This window comes from Rana temporaria, chromosome 8 (assembly GCF_905171775.1).
Source record: "Rana temporaria chromosome 8, aRanTem1.1, whole genome shotgun sequence".
In the NCBI taxonomy this organism is placed as follows: Eukaryota; Metazoa; Chordata; class Amphibia; order Anura; family Ranidae; genus Rana; species Rana temporaria.
The window spans coordinates 177,561,804-177,581,277 of NC_053496.1; the positions used below are offsets into that span (position 1 = coordinate 177,561,804).

General features: G+C 43.2%; 1 protein-coding gene across 1 annotated transcript; it reads left to right on the top strand.

Moving 5' to 3' along the window:
* The first annotated feature begins 641 nt into the window (after window positions 1-641).
* LOC120910536 lies at window positions 642-19,401 on the top strand. Its single transcript, XM_040322294.1, has 5 exons — window positions 642-673; window positions 789-921; window positions 2,305-3,462; window positions 6,695-8,182; window positions 17,944-19,401. The coding sequence occupies exons 2-5, from the start codon at window positions 858-860 to the stop codon at window positions 19,236-19,238; spliced, it is 4,005 nt and encodes a 1,334-aa protein (XP_040178228.1). The 5' UTR covers window positions 642-673; window positions 789-857; the 3' UTR covers window positions 19,239-19,401.
* The last annotated feature ends 73 nt before the right edge of the window (window positions 19,402-19,474 follow it).

Sequence of the window (19,474 nt, forward strand, 5' to 3'; positions counted from 1 at the left end):
ATCTATGGTGATAGAGCGGTGCCAGGAGAGAGGGGGCAGCACCCATGCGCCCCTTATGGACACACCACCACTGGCCCAGATAATTCTCCGTTTATTATAGATCACATACCTAACGGGAGAGATGAGGCGGATTGTGGGAGGTCAGTGGTTGCAATTGTTACTTTCTCTCTTTTCACAGGATTATAGGGTATTAAATATAAAATCTGGTGAGCCTTTAACACCCAACAGATGTCTCCATGGGACATCACCCATCACAGAGCCTCCACCTCACTGCCAGACCACAGAGGGAAACACGAGCATCAAGACACTAGGTGATTGTATCGTTGTGTGTTTTAGGTTCCTCTAAGGTGTCAGGATATTGTGGTCTTTACTCCATGGAGGAGTGGGAGTATATAGAAGGACACGAGGATCTCTACAAGGACGTCATGATGGAGAATCAGCCGCCCCTCACATCACCGGGTAAGAGGCGACTTTATTGTAAAGGAGAGAGCAGTACGGGGGCTCCACCTAGATCCCCCATCATCTGATAAACACATAGAAACAATGTATTCAGTCAGTGTGTGTGTTTCCTACAGATGGATCCAGCTACAGAAACCCACCAGAGAGATGTCCCCGTCCTCTGTATTCCCGGGATTCCACACAGGAAGATCACACCATCCCTCACCATCATCAGGTAGGTGGGGCTGAGAAACTAGGCCTCAAAAATAAATCTAAGCTATGAAAAAAAATCCTTCTATGTAACATTTTGTTGCTTTTTACAAATATGTTCCATCACTGTTGGGGTTTAGGATAAAGAACTGAAAGCTGAGATTAAAGAGGAAGAAGAAGAGAGGTTGGTGAGTGGAGATCAGTCGTCTATGGAGGAGGGGGAGATGATTATGAAATGTGAAGAGGAGGAACCTTATCTATTTATCAACACAGGCAAGTAATAAACATTAAATGCAAAAAACGTTCACCTTTTCTTTTTACTTTTATGAAGTGTTACTAAACCCACAACAAGAAAAATCTGTCTGTATATGCAGAGTAGCATGCTTGTTATACTTGCTGTGGAACTTTAGGGGTTAATCCTCTGCACAGATCCCCCCCTGTACAGGGTCTCTCCGGGCAAGGCCAGATAAAACACACTCAGAGTGATCCCCCTGCACATGCTCAGTTTGGTCTCTATTGCTGGAGAGAACATTTCCTTGTTGATTTGAGCTTTTCAGGTCACATGGTATTGACATCACACATGTGGGCGTGTATACAGATCCTAAATGACAGCCCAGTCCCTCGCTCCTCCGCCATGCCCAGTAACTAAAAAAAGAACACAGTGGTGGGATGTAACATTTTGGTTGATCCGCCTCCGATAACAGCATGAGGACACAGGCTATAGTGGAAATCTCCTCCTACCTGAAAACTCAGCACTCAGGCAGACCCTGCAGTTTATCGTGTGACCGTGGTATACAGATCAGCCAAAAAGGTATATAGTGGCAGTATTTTAATGTGAAAAGAAGCCGTGGGGACTGCAGGGAGGAAGATTTAACTATTTTCATATTACTGGGTTTACTATCAATTTAAGGTATAAAATACAAAATCCATCTCCATTCCTCAATATAACGTCATGTTCCTAACAAGTGAGGAGGAGATACTGTACACCATATGAAAGGTCCATCTCCATTCCTCAATATAACGTCATGTTCCCAACAAATGAGGAGGAGATACTGAGATTGCAGGCTTGGATGGCTTAAATCAGGTTTGGTCTCCACCCAGAGACTGGCCACATTAATCACCTTGCAGGTGGACAGACAGACACGGAGAAGGCCATATGAAATGTCCATCTCCATTCCTCAATATAACGTCATGTTCCCAACAAATGAACTAGCTTTCTTATGGGTACGTGATCCTTCATGGTAATGCCTGGGTAGGCTACAGTGGTGGAAACAAGAGCTACCCACCTGGGCAAGAACTTCTTATCTTGGCGAATCTGGTTCAGGAACCAAGATGATAGCAGCACAGCGGGGCTCCTGTAATCTTCTGGCATGGTAGAGGAAAGGGAGAGGACTGTAGGGGTCTGTTTTACAATACTGACTGCTCAATATGAAGCCAATGAGGTGTTAATCTGTTTGCTTGATCCTCATGGGCGGAGCTTTGATCTGCTTGCTTTGTGCCAGAACTGAGAAGCAGGGCCACACTGGGGGTAGATAAGAGAACAGGGACAATAGGTTGGGCTACAAGGAACATTTTCTGATAGAGCAACAGATATGACTCCTGGATGCAAGTTTGAAAAATGCCTATAACGTTTACTTTAATATTGCTTTTCAACAGATGGACAGTGTGTCCGGAACACCCCTGAGGAACACATTTTATCTCCAGCTTATAACGCCGAAGATAATAACATTGCCCAATATTCTCCAGGAGGAAATCCTGTTACTCCAAGTGTATATGACAGACCTTACCAACTGGAGGGATCAATGGATCCCTCTAATCCTGAGGAATCTTCTGACGGATCACACACCAGGACTGTAATCTCTCACAATACAGACATCATAAATCAATATTTTCTCAATGAATCTTCTTTCATCCATGAAGGAGATCACACAGGAGAAGGCTCCTTGTCCTGTACAGTGTGCGGGAAATGTTTCAAAGAAAACCGTGCGCTCCTTAGGCATGAGAAACGTCACACCAACGAGCGTCCTTATTCGTGTTCCGAGTGCGGGAAATGTTTCATTCAGAAAGCAGACCTTCTCAAACATGAGAGAATTCACACCGGTGAACGCCCCTTTCCATGTGAAAAGTGCGGGAAATTTTTCGGCGACAAAGGCAACCTTCTTAAACACCAGAGAATTCACACGGACGAGCGTCCTTATCCGTGTTCAGAGTGCGGGAAATGTTTCCTTAATAAAAGTAACCTGGTTAAACATCAGAGGATTCACACAGGTGAGTGTCCTTATTCGTGCCCAGAGTGCGGGAAATGTTTCAATGACCAAGGAAACCTTATTAGGCACCAGAAAAGTCACACTGGCGAACGTCCCTTTTCATGTTCAGACTGCGGGAAAAGTTTCACCCAGAAAAATATACTTCTCACACACCAGAAAAGTCACACCGAAGGCTGTCCCTTTCTATGTTCAGAGTGCGGGAAATACTTCATCCAGAAGCGAGACTTTCTTATACACCAGAGAAGTCACACGGGGGAGCGTCTCTTTACGTGTCTAGAGTGCGGGAAAAGTTTCATTCATAAATGTAACCTTGTTAAACACCAGAGAATTCACACAGGCGAGCGTCCCTTTTCGTGTTCAGAGTGCGGGAAAGGTTTCTATGACAAGGGGAACCTTATTCAGCACCAGAGGATCCACACGGGTGAACGCCCCTTTTCGTGTTCGGAGTGCGGGAAACGTTTCATTCAGAAAGGAGATCTCAAGAAGCATCTGAGGATTCACAAGAGTGAGCATTCTTTCCCGTGTCCAGACTGGGACAAATGTTTCAGTTAGAGAAAAACATGAATTCACTAAGGAAGGAAAAGAAATTCTGAGAGCCGCACATCTCACAAAAACCCTCATATGAAGAGTAGAAGCAGCCTCAGACAAGACTCTGTCCAGGCCCGGCCCACCGACGCATTTCGCCCCGCCATGGGTCTTGGTAATGACTTACTGGGTGGGACGAAACGTGTCGGACGTGACCTAGGCTGAGGCTGCTACACCAGAGAATTCATGTGCGCTAACAACCTTTTTTTCACGTTCAGACTGGTGTGTTGACGATGGAGAAAAAATATTGTATTACCGTTACCGTTTCTTCTGAAGAAGGTGGCTTTTCATTGGTCCAACCAATGGCTACCACAGTTTATTTTCTAAGATATAAGTTTGATTCTAGCTTAGAATTTGATGTTTAAGCACTTCGAAAATAAACAAGAATTCTCCACAATCTTATATTTCTGTGTTCTTGGTTTTTTTTTTTTTCTTGGATCACAATAATTCTGATGATTGGTAAATAAAATGTTTTATTATTTTGGGAACTGGTTTTCTAAGGTCAGTTCACCGAAAAAAATAGATTTTACTGTTTGGTGAGGAGTTGGTTCAATTTACTGTTCCTTCTATCCCTTTGACTCGAGATGTGAATGGAGTCTGTACACCTGCTGTGCCCATTATAAGGGTTCCCTCTATCCCTGTGCTGAGTTCCCGGGTCTGTACACCCGCTGTGCCCATTATAAGGGTTCCCTCCATCCCTGTGCTGAGTTCCTGGGGCTGTACATCTGCTGTGCCCATTATGAAGGGGTTCCCACCATCCCTGTGCTGAGTTCCCGGGTCTGTACACCGTGAAATATCCACATCTCTCCCCCCCCCCCCCACTGTAATATCCACATCCCCCCCCACTGTAATATCCACACCCCCCCCCCACTGTAATATCCACATCATCCCCCCCACTGTAATATCCACACCCCCCCCACTGTAATATCCACCCCCCCCCCACTGTAATATCCACCCCCCCACTGGAATATCCACATCCCCAACTGTAATATCCACACACCCCCCCCCCACTGTAATATCCACATCCCCCCACCCCACTGTAATATCCACATCCCCCACTGTAATATCCACATCCCCCCCCACTGTAATATCCACATCCCCCCCACTGTAATATCCACACCCCCCACTGTAATATCCACATACCCTCGGGCAAGACAGCCCCCCCTCAGGCAAGACAGCCCCCCCCCTCAGGCAAGACAGCCCCCCCTCAGGCAAGACAGCCCCCCCCTCTCAGGTAAGACAAACCCCCCCTCTCAGGTAAGACAAACCCCCCCTCAGGTAGTACAGAGTCACTTCCGTTCCAGCGGTGTGTCCGAGTGCGGGCTCCTCCTCCTCTGTGGGTGTAAACAGAGGAGGAAGGCTGCTGCCGGGTGTACCAAGATGGCCGCGGCTTCCGGAGCTAGGCCGAAGCCGCGGCCTTTCCTAATGTTATAGCCATGGCTCCGGAGGTAGGCCGAAGCCGCGGCCATAACGTTGGGAAAGGCCGCGGCTTCAGCCTAGCTCCGGAGCAGCGGACATAACATTAGGAAAGGCCGCGGCTTCAGCCTAGCTCCGGAGCCGCGGCAATCCGCGGATCACAGTGTGTGCCGATCCGAAGGGGGTGACCCGTTCGGATCACGGATCACCTGTGATCCGTTGCAGCCCTACTGTGCTGAGTTCCCGGGTCTGTACACCTGGTGTGCTCATTATGAGGGATTCCCACCATTCCTGTGCTGCGTTCCCGGATCTATGCACCTGCTGTGCCCATTATGAGGGTTTCCCACCATCCCTGCCCTAAGTTTCCAGGTATGCATAGCTGATGTGCTCATTATGAGAGGGTTCCCACCATCCCTATGCTGACATATTTTAAAGTGGTTGTAAACTGGTTACAACCACTTTATACTACAGGTTAGCCTATATTAAGGCTTACCTGTAGCTATCCAGGATATCCGGAAGACACGCCGAGGCAAGATGACATCTCCCTCGGCGTGTACCAGGTAAGTTCCCCTAACCTCGTTCCAAGGTAAGTATTTCATAATGAGCTAGTATGTGGCTTTTGCTTTTCAGGTATGAAAAAAAAAAAAAAAAAAAACAGCAACGGCTTTACTACCGCTTTAAGTCTCATTGATAAAATGATTGAAGAAATAAAAGTCAAATTAGAGCCATATAAAGATTCAACGGAATTCAATACATTAGCTTCCCAACTAAACAAGCATTTAGTAACTAAAGATCTAGAAACACAACAATGGAAAATGAAAAAATACCAACGTGATATTTCGGACTATAAAATGGACCAAGTGTTCAAGTGGCAGACGAAAGTGGAAAAACCCCAGCCCCCATCCACTTACTCTACCCCAGAACGAGAGGTTAGAATTCAGGAACCACCCCAAACCACTCTTTTACCGAACCAAGGACACTATATGGGCCAACAAAGACCCCAACAAAATTCCAGAGGAAATGGTACACAGGGATACCAGACACCAAGGAATTTTAAGAAGAAACCGTTCAAGAAATTCTATAAGAAACCTTATCATAATAGAAGAAATTCAGAAAGAGATTATGGAGACAACAGAGGACAATACCAACACTATGATCAATATAGAAGACCTGAAAGAAGTCCCATACCGCTCTATAACAGATTTGAACCTATCAGACACCATCAGGAACCACAACCTTACTATTATCAAAACCATTATGACCAACCAACACAAAGACCTTTTTTAGACAGAGAGAGGAGAGACCACACTCCCAGAAGGGATTACAGAGATTATTACCAATCCCCCAGAAGGAGACAACAGGAACCACCCAGGACCCCCAAACAACGAACACCGGAATACAGACCAAGAACACCACCCGAAAGACGAGGGGATGCAGAGCGGGAAAGAGAAGCCAAAAGAAAAAGAAAAAGCGAATAATAGGTGATGGCATCTTCAATATCAGTGGACTCCCCCTCTCTACAGATGAAATAGCAGTATTAGACAATGGTCTCAAACATGCCCCAGCGAGAAGTCTCAATAAATTTGAAACTTTTATAGGAATCCAAAAATATATCCGCAAAATAAACATCAAAAAGTATATGATGAGCAACCCAATAAATACACTAACTAAGAAACCTAATCCGGTAAATACAGTACAACACAGTAATCTACGTAATAATTCGGTATTCAACCCACAAGTACATGATAATCATTTCATCAATGTATTCAAAAAACTAGTGTTGCAGGATTTAGATACATTGGAAGTGAAAAAAGCCTCCAACCCTATCCATATAAAGAATGGTATTCAATCCTTAACAAAAAGATCTGACATCGTAATCAGACCTGCCGACAAAGGCGGTGGGGTAGTTGTACAATCGAAGACACAATACCAGATGGAAATCAATAGACAACTACAAGACAAGGATACATATACCAAATTATTAAGTAATCCGACAAATCAATATAAGAAGGAATTAGAAAAACTAATCCATTTAGGCATTAAGAAAGAAATACTAAACAAAAAAGAATCCCAATATCTGATTCCAGAAACATGCAGAATCCCCATTATATATACGGTTCCTAAAATACATAAGGACAAAATAAACCCTCCGGGAAGACCCATAGTCAATGGTATTGAATCATTGACAGCAAGAATGGGAGAATACCTTGATGGATTCATACAACCCGCAGTACAACAAACTAATGCATATTTAAAAGACACCAAGCATGTATTACAACTATTAGAGGATACTCCAGTGTTGAAAGGCAGGACGTTTATAGCCACGGCAGACGTCTCTTCACTTTATACCATAGTACAACACCATCAGGCAATCAGTGCCACGAAATGGCTCCTGAGAGAATTCACCACTTTAATATGTAAACAAAGAAAGTTCTTGATAAAATGCATAGATTTCTGCTTGAAACACAATTACTTCTGGCATGACCAGACGTATTATAGGCAGATAACAGGTTTTGCGATGGGAGCCAAATTTGCTCCTAGTGTAGCCAATGCCTTTATGGCACAATGGGAGGAAGGTTCAATATATGCAGATATACCAATGGAACTAACATTATACAAAAGGTATATTGATGATATACTCATAGTGTGGAATGGTACCCAGCCAGCACTAGAAAAGTTTTTGTCTAAATTGAACCAAAATGATAAAAATATCACACTTACGTGGAACATCAGTGATACTATGGTCAACTTTCTAGATTTGGACATCTCGATTGTAGACAACACATTGGTGACAAAAACACATTTCAAAAATATTGACACTAATAGCTACCTATCCGTAAAAAGCTGCCATCATAAATCATGGCTTTTCAATATACCTAAGGGACAACTAACAAGACTAAAGAGAAACTGCACATACCAAGAAGACTATGAAAAACAAGCTTTCTTTATTGGAACCAGATTTAAGGAAAAGGGATACACAGACAATTTTATTCAAAAACAGATTGAGACGGTATCAAAAATGGATAGAAACACCCTATTACAAGGACCAAAAATGAAAAAATACAAAAATGAGGCTCCATTCATTGTTTTAGATTACAACATACAACACCGAGAAGTTGAAAAATTGATAAAGAAACACTGGCACATTCTGAGAAGTGACCGAAACCTGCAAACAATATTACCGGATAGACCAAATATAGTATATAAAAGAGCTCCGACGTTGAGAGACCTAATTGTCAAAAATGTAGTAGTACCTCCACCAATAAGTGGGTACACCTTTTTCAAAAGTAAAGGTTTTGTACCATGCAAATACTGCTATGCATGTAGACACTCTAAAAAACCACAAAAGAAAAGAGAAGACTTTATTTGCACCAAAACTGGTCAAAAATTTATTATTAATGACTTCATCACTTGCCATACAGAAGGAGTTGTCTATGTACTACAGTGTACTTGTAATTTACAGTACGTAGGCCGAACCAAAAGACCACTCATGGTTAGGATAAAAGAACATATCCAAAATATTTTTAATGGTTTTCCGAAACATACTGTCAGTAAGCACTTTGCACTTTTCCACAATAAAGACCCCACACATCTCACCTTTTGGGGTATAGAAAAATACAAAAAACCATGGAGAGGGGCACACTTGGTAAGATCCATCAGCCAGAAAGAATCTAGATGGATACATAGCTTACAGACTATGGTACCTGATGGAATGAATGTAGAATTTGATCTTAATTGTTTCTTAAGTAATTTTTAATTATTATCTTATTCATTGCGATTGCAATGCTTTATTCATTTGCTATTTACTAGCATTTTATAAATATATTATATATTTTTTAAATCATTATATCATCCCTATGCATTTTATTATGTTATGTACATTTCCTGATTATGCAGTTATGAATTGTTATTATATAATTTATCACGTTGGATTCATATACTTAGAGCATATTAACTCTGATTATTTTATATCAAGATATATTGCTTTAATATTTAATATCCATTTAGCTACTCATGCTAACATTTATGCGGATTATACAGCAGATAGCTCCATCGCCATATTCGGTTAATATCAGTCCCAGATTATTCACAATGCTGTGTATCACCAGGCGTATAATTCAATCAATGGCTTTTTGATCTGGGGCTACACTAAAATGGCCGCCGGGAATACACAGCGCTCTGGACTCATAGACATGTTTAAGCTGATCCTTACCCACCGTTAAAATGGCCGCTGCCAGTAAAGAGACACTTTCTCTGACAAAATGGCGATCGAGCTATTTCCTGCTGGCTCTTATAAATGACAAGTCCAACAACCAATCCGTCACCTCTGATGAAGCCACGTGACGTGGTGTAACATGTAAGGGACGGACTGATTTTTGAAGCAATACATCAGTAAGCTGTCATCAGCTGTTTCTTAGTTTCGTTTTCTTTGATCTTTTAAAATGCACTTGTTAGCGTTTTTACCAATAAATTAGCCTTGGTTTACTACACTATGGGAAGCTACCTCTTTTATTTCCCCATGCTGAGCACCACCGCTGCCAAATAGAAATCTGGAGCCTACAAACATTGGATTATACAGGACGCCCTGAACATCCACAGCTAGTTGCAGATTCAACAACACCCCTTGTGGATATCCATTTAATCAAGGCTTGATTACTACCTTGGGAAGGTAAGCGCATTGTGAGCCCACATTATTTGAAGACCCACATGAGAAGATTTTAAACATTTGTTTATCACTATTGGAGAAGTTTATATTTATTTTTGTCTTTATGGAACTTCCTACACTTTTATGCACGTATAAAGGCTGTATTGTTAGCCTATTATTCCAGGACTGATTTAGGCTTCATATTTATGTTTGCCTGCTGACTTTTGCAGCTATTTTTGTGCACACTTTTTTTTTTTTTTTTTTTTTTCACTGGCCACTTGCTGGCTGAACGTTTTTATTCATTATTGATGTTTTTATATTTTTTAGCACTTTGTTTCAATTTTAGTTTATTATCAATGTTCACTGATTAACACTTTGATTACTTAGTCATATTCATTGCGCTCGTCACTTTACCTTTCAAGTCTCATAGTATTACCACTAAGGCTTTTATCAGTGATCTACATGTTTGTCATCAGCACTTAGATAATCACACTGAAGTCTAAAGATTTGTAATGAGCATATTGGGGGGAAAAAAGTAAGTAAAACCTTTTACAGCCCCTCTAACACAATCCAGGTGCAGGTAATTAAACCCGCTAGGTAGACATCTCCAAAGCCAACAGCCTTAGGCCCCTTTCACACTGGGGCGAGATGTGCTGTGACGGTAAAGCGCCGCTATTTTTAGAGGCGCTATACCGTCTGAATTGCGGCGGTATTTGGCAGCTAGCGGTGCGGTATTAACCCCCGCTAACGGACGAAGAAGGGTTAATACAGTAGGCAATGCTCCTCTGCAGAGGCGCATTGCCGGCGGTATTACCGCGGTTTCCCATTACTTTCAATGGGAAGGAGCGGTAAACACACCGCTCCTCTCACCACTCCAAAGATGTTGCTGGCAGGACTTTTGGAGCGGTCCCGCCAGTGCATCGCCTCAGTGTGAAAGCCATGACTAAGCACTAATTGGAGTGTGAAACGCGTAGGCTGTTTTCCTTGAGTTCTGCTTGTTTTGTAGTGCATTTTTTATCCTTTTACAATAAAGCCAACCTTATGGTTTTTTTTGAGTGTGGCTGTCCATCCCGTCTTTCCTCATATCAGTGTGAAAGCCCTCGGCTTTCACATTGAGACTGCAGGGTAGGAGTTTTTCAGGCGGTACTTAGGCGTGATTTTTAGCGCTAAACCACCTAAAAAACTCCTCAGTGTTAAAGGGGCCTAAAGCCTTGTACACACGTCCGGTTTTCCCGACGGGAAAATTGCGATGGAGCTTTGGTCGGGAATCCCGGCCGTGTGTATGCTCCTCACAGTTTTTCTGACGGGAAAACTGCCCAAAAAACGCTGGACAGAAAAAAGAGAACCAGCTCTCTTTTTTCCCTCTGGGAAAACCAGCGGACTTTGGCCCAGCGGTTTTTGGCAGTTTTCCTATGGGAAAACCTCTCGCGTGTACGGGAGAAAGACTCACCGAGCAGGTTCTCGGCTTTCCCCTCGGGTTTCCCGACGGTAAAAAGTCCGCCGGGAAACCTGTACGTGTGTACGAGGCTTGACTGATGGCATCGTAAACCTCCACTAGCAAAGAGTTTATGGTATGTTGTAAATATTTTAGTAAGCCATGAACTGCCAGCCACATTCCTGTCTATCTCTTACTGTAGAGTCAAAATTAAAACATTGGGGCAGATTCAGGTAGACTTACGACAGGCGTATCAGTAGATACGCCGTCGTAAGTCTGAATCCCCGCCGTCGTATATTTAAGCGTATTCTCAAGCTGAGATACGCTTTAATATAGCTAAGATACGACCGGTGTAAGTCTCCTACGCCGTCGTATCTTAACTGCATATTTACGCTGGCCGCTAGGGGCGTGTACGCTGATTTACGCCTAGAATATGTAAATCAGCTAGATACGCCTATTCACGAACATACGCCTGGCCGACGCAGTACAGATACGCCGTTTACGTAAGGCTTTTTCCGGCGTAAAGTTACCCCTGCTATATGAGGCGCAGTCAATGTTAAGTATGGACGTCGGGCCAGCGTCGTTTGCGCAAGTTGTTCGCGAATAGGGCTGGACGTAATTTAAGTTCACGTCGAAAGAATTGGCTTTTTGAGGGTTCATTTGGAGCATTTACATAAAACACGCCCACATCTTCCACATTTGAATTCGGCGGGCTTACGCCGGCCTATTTACGCTACGCCGCCGCAACTTACGGAGCAAGTGCTTTGTGAATACTGCACTTGCCTGTCAAAGTTGCGGAGGCGTAGCGTAAATAGGATACGCTACGCCCGCACACAAATACGCGCTCCCTACCTGAATCTACCCCATTGTTTATAACTCCTGATATGAGTAAATTACATTAATAATGACCGTCCCATTGTAAAGGAGATTTACAATCATTTTAAGACTAATCAGCCATATATTGCAAGGTGCAGAAGGCTAATGGGATACATTACTTCTACAGGAAGTCACATACATACATATATCATGGTGGTCCTGTTCACAAGCTATTAGTGGTTATTATATTGTAGTATGTGCAGGGCTTTTTTTTTTAGCAGGAACGTGGGGGAACGCAGTTCCGGCACCTCCAGCTCTGAATGTATGTAATGATAGAAGGGGGGCTGCATGAACATTGGGTGCTGATAGAAGGGGGGCTGCATGAACATTGGGTGCTGATAGAAGAGGGGCTGCATGAACATTGGGTGCTGGTAGAAGGGGGGCTCTAGGCTAGGGTGACCAGACATCCCCAGTTTCAGGGGACAGTCCCCTGATTGAGGACACTGTCCCTGGACCAAGTCTGTCCCTGGTTCTGTCCCTGGATTGGATTTAATAGGGGGCAGGGGCAATTTCAAAGACAGTCAGTGCAGAATTAAAATAAAAAAAATAGAATTACACACCCCCGCTCCGCCGTGCCTACTAGCTTAGGGGGGTTGTATTTTTCCCTTTATCTGTGCCCCTTTCTGATGATCATGTGCTGGTCGAAGCGGAGGGAATATTTCTTCAGTTTCGGGTGCATGCCCATTCAGCTTCGCTCGCATGTTCTTCTGCCTTGTCTCAAATCCCGGCCAGCCAACTGCCTATCTCCTTGCCTTCCCTGGCAGATCGATTTTGCTCTGCTCCCCATCCAGTAGTAGCCGGGGCCCGAAGAGTAAGACTTGAGAGGCTATGAGGCGGGCGGCGACGGGCAGAGAGTCTCTGATTGTTGCCATTACTAGTAAAGAAAAAATATGTCCCCGGATTTCATTTTAAAAATCTGGTCACCTTACTCTAGGCACAATGAGTTGAGAGAGAAGAATCTGAAGGCACGATGGGTGGTCAGAAAAGAGGGGCTGCAGATACATTTTCTTTAGGTATGGTGAGAGTCTGATAGAAGGGGGTCTTCAGGAACATTGGGTGCAGATAGAAGGGGGGCTGTAGGCATATTGGGTGTTGAGATATGGAGGACTGCAAGCAAGATGGTTGGTGATGTTTGGTGGTGGTAGAAGAGGGGCTGCAGGCACATTTGGTAGCTGAGAGAAGGATGCCTGCAGGCACATTGAGTTGTGAGAGAAGGCATAGTGTGTGGTCAGAGAAAGGGACACTTCCAATATATTTTCTGAAGGCATGGTGGATGGCTGATAGAAGGGGGGCTTTGGGAACATTGGGTGCAGATAGAAGGGGGACTGTAGGCATGTTGGGTGTTGAGATATGGAGGACTACAAGCAAGATGGTTGGTGGTGGATGAATGGGGGCTGCAGGCACATTTGGAAGCTGAGAGAAGGGTGCCTGCAGGCACAATGGGTTGTGAGAGAAGAATCTGCAGGCACAGTGGGTGGTCAGAGAAGGGAGAAAATATATTTTCTGAAGACATGGTGGGTGGCTGATAGAAGGGTGGCTGCAGGCATGTTGATAGCTGAGAGAAGGATGCCTGCAGGCACAATGGGTTTTGAAAGGAGAATCTGCAGGCACAAAAGGTGGTCAGGGAAGAGGGGCTGCACATACATTTTCTGTAGGTATGGTGGGTAGCTAATAGAGGGGGGTCTTCATGAACATTGGGTGCTGATAGAAGGGGGGCTGTAGGCATATTGGGTATTGAGATATTGAGGACTGCAAGCAAGATGGTTGGTGGTGGATGAAGGGGGGCTGTAGGCATGTTGGGTGCTGAGACATGGAGGACTCCATGCAAGATGGTTGGTGGTGGGAGAAGGGGGCTGAAGGCACATTTGGGAGCTGAGAGAAGGATGCCTGCAGGCACATTGGGTTGCGAGAGAAGAATCTGCAGCCATACTAGGTGGTTACAGAAGAGGGGCTGCAGATACATTTGCGGAAGGCTTGGTGGGTCTTCAGAAACATAGGGTGCTGATAGAAAGAGGGCTGCAGGCACATTAAGTGCTGAGAGATGGGGAACTACAAGCAGGAGAGGTGTTGAGAGAAGGGAACTTCAAGCATGTTGGGTGCAGAGAGAATGGGGGCTTCAGGCATAGTGCGTGCTGAAAGAAGGAGGGCTGCATGCACATTGGGTGCTACAGGAAGGGAGGCTGTATGCCTGTTGGATGTTGAGAGAATGGGGACTGCAGACCTATTGGATAGTGAGAGAATGGGGACTGCAGTACAATAGGTATTGACAGAAGTCTTACTTTATCCCACTGCAACGAACAATGGGGCTTATTTTATTCCATTGACACCAACAATGGGTTTTCTTCTTATTTTGCTGACACTGACAATGGGGCTTATTTTATCCCACTGACACAAATGATTAATATACATATCAAATTATTTGTATTATATATTTTCATTTTTTTTATTTTGGGTGTAATTGTAAAATTGAAGAATACACCAAGAAGCCGTGGGGATTATATAAAGGGTGGGCTGCAGTTTGCATTTTCTCCACAAGGTGGTGATCTCACTTATTGTCACTGGAACGCAGAGACGGGAAGTGATAAAAGCCGAAGACAAGAGAGAGGAAAGCTCGAAGGACGCAGAGGGAGATACTGGATTCCTGCAACAGAGGAGGTAATAAGAAATTATTTTATAATTACACCCAGTAACCCCCCCGTCATGTTCGTCATCTTACATTTTAGCAAACCGTCCATCCAGAGCCTCTGGTTTATAGACCGGATACATCCTAAATATAGAGCCATTTATCCAACTGTCCATCCAGAGCCTCTGGTTTATAGACCTGATACATCCTAAATATAGGGCCATTTATCCAACTGTCCATCCAGAGCCTCTGGTTTATAGACAGATACATCCTAAATATAGAGCCATGTATCCAACAATGTAACGTTAACCCTAACTCTAAGCGGTGCCGGGAATTCTGGGACATTATCCAGTAACAGACAAGGGGTGTGTCTGGATGGTGACTGTATCATTGTGTGTGTCAGGTTCCTATAAGGTGTCAGGATGTCACTGTCTATTTCTCCATGGAGGAGTGGGAGTATTTAGAAGGACACAAGGATCTCTACAAGGACGTCATGATGGAGAATCAGCCGCCCCTCACATCACCGGGTAAGAGGAGACTTTATTGTAAAGGAGAGAGCAGTACGGAGGATCCACCTAGATCCCCCATCATCTGATAAACACATAGAAACAATGTATTCAGTCAGTGTGTGTGTTTCCTACAGATGGATACAGTAATGGGAACCCTCCAGAGAGATGTCCCCGTCCTCTGTATTCCCGGGATTCACCACAGGATGGTCACACCATCCCTCACCATCATCAGGTAGGTGGGACTGAGCAACTAGAACTCTTCTTTCTGGCTTTTTGTTCCCTTTTATCAATGTATTCTGTCATCTTTGGGGTTTAGGGTGAAGAATTGAAAGATATCAAAGCTGAAATAAAAGAGGAAGAAGAAGAAGAAGAAGAGAGGTTGGTGAGTGGAGATCAGCAGTCTATGGAGGAGAGGGAGATGATTATGGAAAGTAAACAGGAGGAATCTTCTCTACATATGGACACAAGTAAGTAATAAACAATACATTTAGAAACAGTTCACATTCTTTTTTTTACTTTTATGAATACAAAATACATATTTGCATTGTTACATCAGTTGAAAAAAGATATAGGTCTATTGAATTTACCTAAAAGGAAAGTAAAACATTTAAAGTGGCCATTGACCCAGAGGAAGGCAGAATGCCTATATAAAGCTTGGCATCATTTTCTTCAAGATAAAATAATTCCTTCCCAATACTAACAAGCAACCCGATAACTCCCCAGATCAACATTCTACTATGTTTTTCTACAAATATTAGTAGCTGTTTGTAGTTTTTTTAGTATTTACCACACTACCCAATGTGGTAAGCTTAACTGCTGACAGTAGTCATCAATGTACCTCACCACCACTGAACGTATTGTGAGTATTGTACACCATATGAACAACATCACCAGTCATCATCAGAAGAAGGCAATTATATTCACCACACTAACCAATTGTCTCACCAAATTAGTTTGAGAAACTGTACACCATATAAAAGGTCCATCTCCATTCCTCAATATAACGTCATGTTCCCAACAAATGAGGGGGAGATACTGAGATTGCAGGCTTGGCTGGCTAAAATCAGGTTTGGTCTCCACCCAGAGACTGGCCACATTAATAACCTTGCAGGTGGACAGACAGACATGGAGAAGGCCATTTGAAAGGTCCATCTCCATTCCTCAATATAATATCATGTTCCCAACAAATGAGGAGGACATACTGTACATCATATGAAAGGTCCATCTCAATTCCTCAATATAACGTCATGTTCCCAACAAATGAGGAGGAGATACTGTACACCATATGAAAGGTCCATCTCCACTCCTCAATATAACTTCATGTTCCCAACAAATGAGGGGGAGATACTGTACACCATATGAAAGGTCCATCTCCGGTTTCATCAGCATATGAAAGATCCCCCATCATCTGATAAACACATAGGAACAATGTATTCAGTCAGTGTGTGTGTTTCCTACAGATGGATCCAGTAATGGGAACCCACCAGAGAGATGTCCCCGTCCTCTGTATTCCCGGGATTCCACACAGGAAGGTCACACCATCCCTCACCATCATCAGGTAGGTGGGAGTGCACAACTAGAACTCTTCTTTCTAGCTTTTTGTTCCCTTTATCGTCCCTCACCATCATCAGGTAGAAGAGTCTAAGCTATGAGATGACATTCTTGTTCATTTTTATAAATGTATTCTATCATCGTTGGGGTTTAGGGTGAAGAACTGAAAGACATCAAATTTGAGAATAAAGAGGAAAAAGAAGACACATTGGTGAGTGGAGATCAGCAGTCTATGGAGAAGGGAAGTCCTCTGTATTCCCGGGATTCTACACAGGAAGGTCACAACTATACTGAGAATGATCAGGTAGATGGGCAAAAAAAATTCAAAATAATTCTGAGAGGACATTCTTCTATTGGCAGCAGTGTTTTAGATGTTATATTCTACAATCCCTGAAATTTAGAATGAAGAACAGAAAGACATCAAAGTTGACCATAAAAAGGAAGAAGAGAGGTTGGTGAGTGGAGATCAGCAGTCTATGGAGGAGGGGGAGATGATTATGGAAAGTAAACAGGAGGAATCTTCTCTACATATGGACACAAGTAAGTAAGTCATAAACACTAAATGCAGAAACAATTCACTTTTTTTTTTTACTTCTAAGGATAAAATATGCATTTACAGAGATCCAAAAACAAAGCACCCTTTTGCTGCGTACAGACGATCGGACATTCCGATAACAAAACCGTGGATTTTTTTTTCGACGGAATGTTTTGTTGTCAGAAAAATTTGAGAACCAGCTCTCAAATTTTTGTTATTGAAAATTCAGACAGCAAATGTCCGATGGAGCCTACACACGGTCGGAATTTCCGACAAAAATCTCCCATCGAACATTTGTTGACGGAAATTCCGACTGTGTGTACGCGGCATTAAGACATCATATGAAAGGTCCATCTCCATTCCTTGGCATAACGTCATGTTCCCAACAAATGAGGAGGAAATACTGTACATCATATGAAAGGTCCATCTACATTCCTCAATATAACGTCATGTTCCCAACAAATGAGGAGGAAATACTGTACATCATATGAAAGGTCCATCTCAATTCCTCAATATAACGTCATGTTCCCAACAAATGAGGAGATACTGTACACCATATGAAAGGTCCATCTCCATTCCTCAATATAACGTCATGTTCCCAACAAATGAGGAGGAGATACTGAGATTGCAGGCTTGGCTGGCTTAAATCAGGTTTGGTCTCCACCCAGAGACTGGCCACATTAATCACCTTGCAGGTGGACAGACAGAGATGGAGAAGGCCATATGAAAAAGGTCCATCTCTATTCCTCAATATAGCGTCATGTTCCCAACAAATGAGGAGGAGATACTGTACACTATATGAAAGGTCCATCTCCATTCTTGTGATATTTATTGTAACATTGTTTGCCAACAGGTGGACACTATATACGGAACACCTCTGAGGAACATCTCGTTGTATCTCCAGATTATAAAGCAGAAGATAATAACATTGTACAATATTCTCCAGGAGGAAATCCCGTTACTCCAAATATACATCCCAGACCTTCCCAATTGGGGGGATCAATGGATCCCTCTAATTCTGAGGAATCTTCTGAAGGATCACACACCAAGACTATAGGATCTCACAGTACAGATACTTCAATAGATCTGTCTATTCCCAGTGAATCTTCTTTAGGCATTGAAGAAGTTCACACAGGAAAGAGTTCATTGACATGTACAGTGTGTGGGAAATCTTTCACCAGAAAAATATCACTTCTTACACACCAGAGAAGTCACACAGGTGAGCGTCCCTATTCATGTTCAGAGTGCGGAAAATGTTTCATACAGAGAGGACACCTTATTAAACATCAGAGAATTCACACAGGTGAGCGTCCTCATTCATGTTCAGAGTGCGGGAAAAGTTTCATTCAGAAAGGAGACCTTCTTAGACACCAGAGAATTCACACAGGTGAGCATCCCTATTCATGTTCAGAGTGCGGGAAAAGTTTCATTCAGAAAGGAGACCTTCTTAAACATCAAAGAATTCACACGGGTGAGCGTCCTTACTCATGTTCAGAGTGTGGGAAAAGTTTCACTCAGCAAAAAGCACTTCTTACACACCAGAGAAGTCACACAGGAGAGCGCCCTTATTCATGTTCAGAGTGCGGGAAATCTTTCATTCAGAAAGGAGACCTTCAAATACATCAGAGGATTCACAAGGGTGAACATCCTTACTCATGTTCTGAGTGCGGGAAATCTTTCATTCAAAAAGGTCATTTTATTGCACACCAGAGAATTCACACGGGTGAGCGTCCCTATCCATGTTCAGAGTGTGGGAAATGCTTCATTCAGAAAGGAGACCTTCATATACACCAGAGAATTCACACGGGTGAGCATCCATATTCCTGCTCAGAGTGCGGGAAATATTTCAATGACAAAGGAAACCTTCTTAAACATCTGAGAATTCACACGGGCGAACGTCCCTTCTCTTGCTCAGAGTGCGGGAAATGTTTTACTCAAGAAAAGGTACTTCTCACACACCAAAGAATTCACACCGGTGAGCGTCCCTATGTATGTCCAGAGTGCGGAAAGCGTTTCATTCAGAAAGGACACTTTATTGTACACCAGAGGACTCACACAGGCGAGCATCCTTATTCATGCTCAGAGTGCGGGAAATGTTTTATTCAGAAAGGAGACCTAAAAAAACACCAGAGAACTCACACAGTTTAGCATCCTTATTCAGGGTTATGGTGTCAGAAATGGGCTGCTGTTAGAGATCATGGGGCCCCATGCAGGCTGCCTGATATAGCCCCTCCCCAAATTACAAAAAAATCACAATTGTTTTTAATATTTTTTTCCAATTTTTACATTTTTTTCCAATTTTTTATTTGTTTTCCAATTTTTTTTAAATACCCTTTTCCGTTTTTTTAAATAATGTATTGTATTTTTTTTTATTTAATAATTTT

Bases quoted from the DNA above. Each gene is read 5' to 3' on its own strand.
- LOC120910536 (XM_040322294.1), top strand. From the start codon at position 858: ATGGAGGAGGGGGAGATGATTATGAAATGTGAAGAGGAGGAACCTTAT. The intron at 922-2,304 runs GCAAGTAATAAA...GCTTTTCAACAG, and splicing joins TTATCTATTTATCAACACAG to ATGGACAGTGTGTCCGGAAC. The intron at 8,183-17,943 runs GTGGGTACACCT...GTTTGCCAACAG, and splicing joins AGTAGTACCTCCACCAATAA to GTGGACACTATATACGGAAC.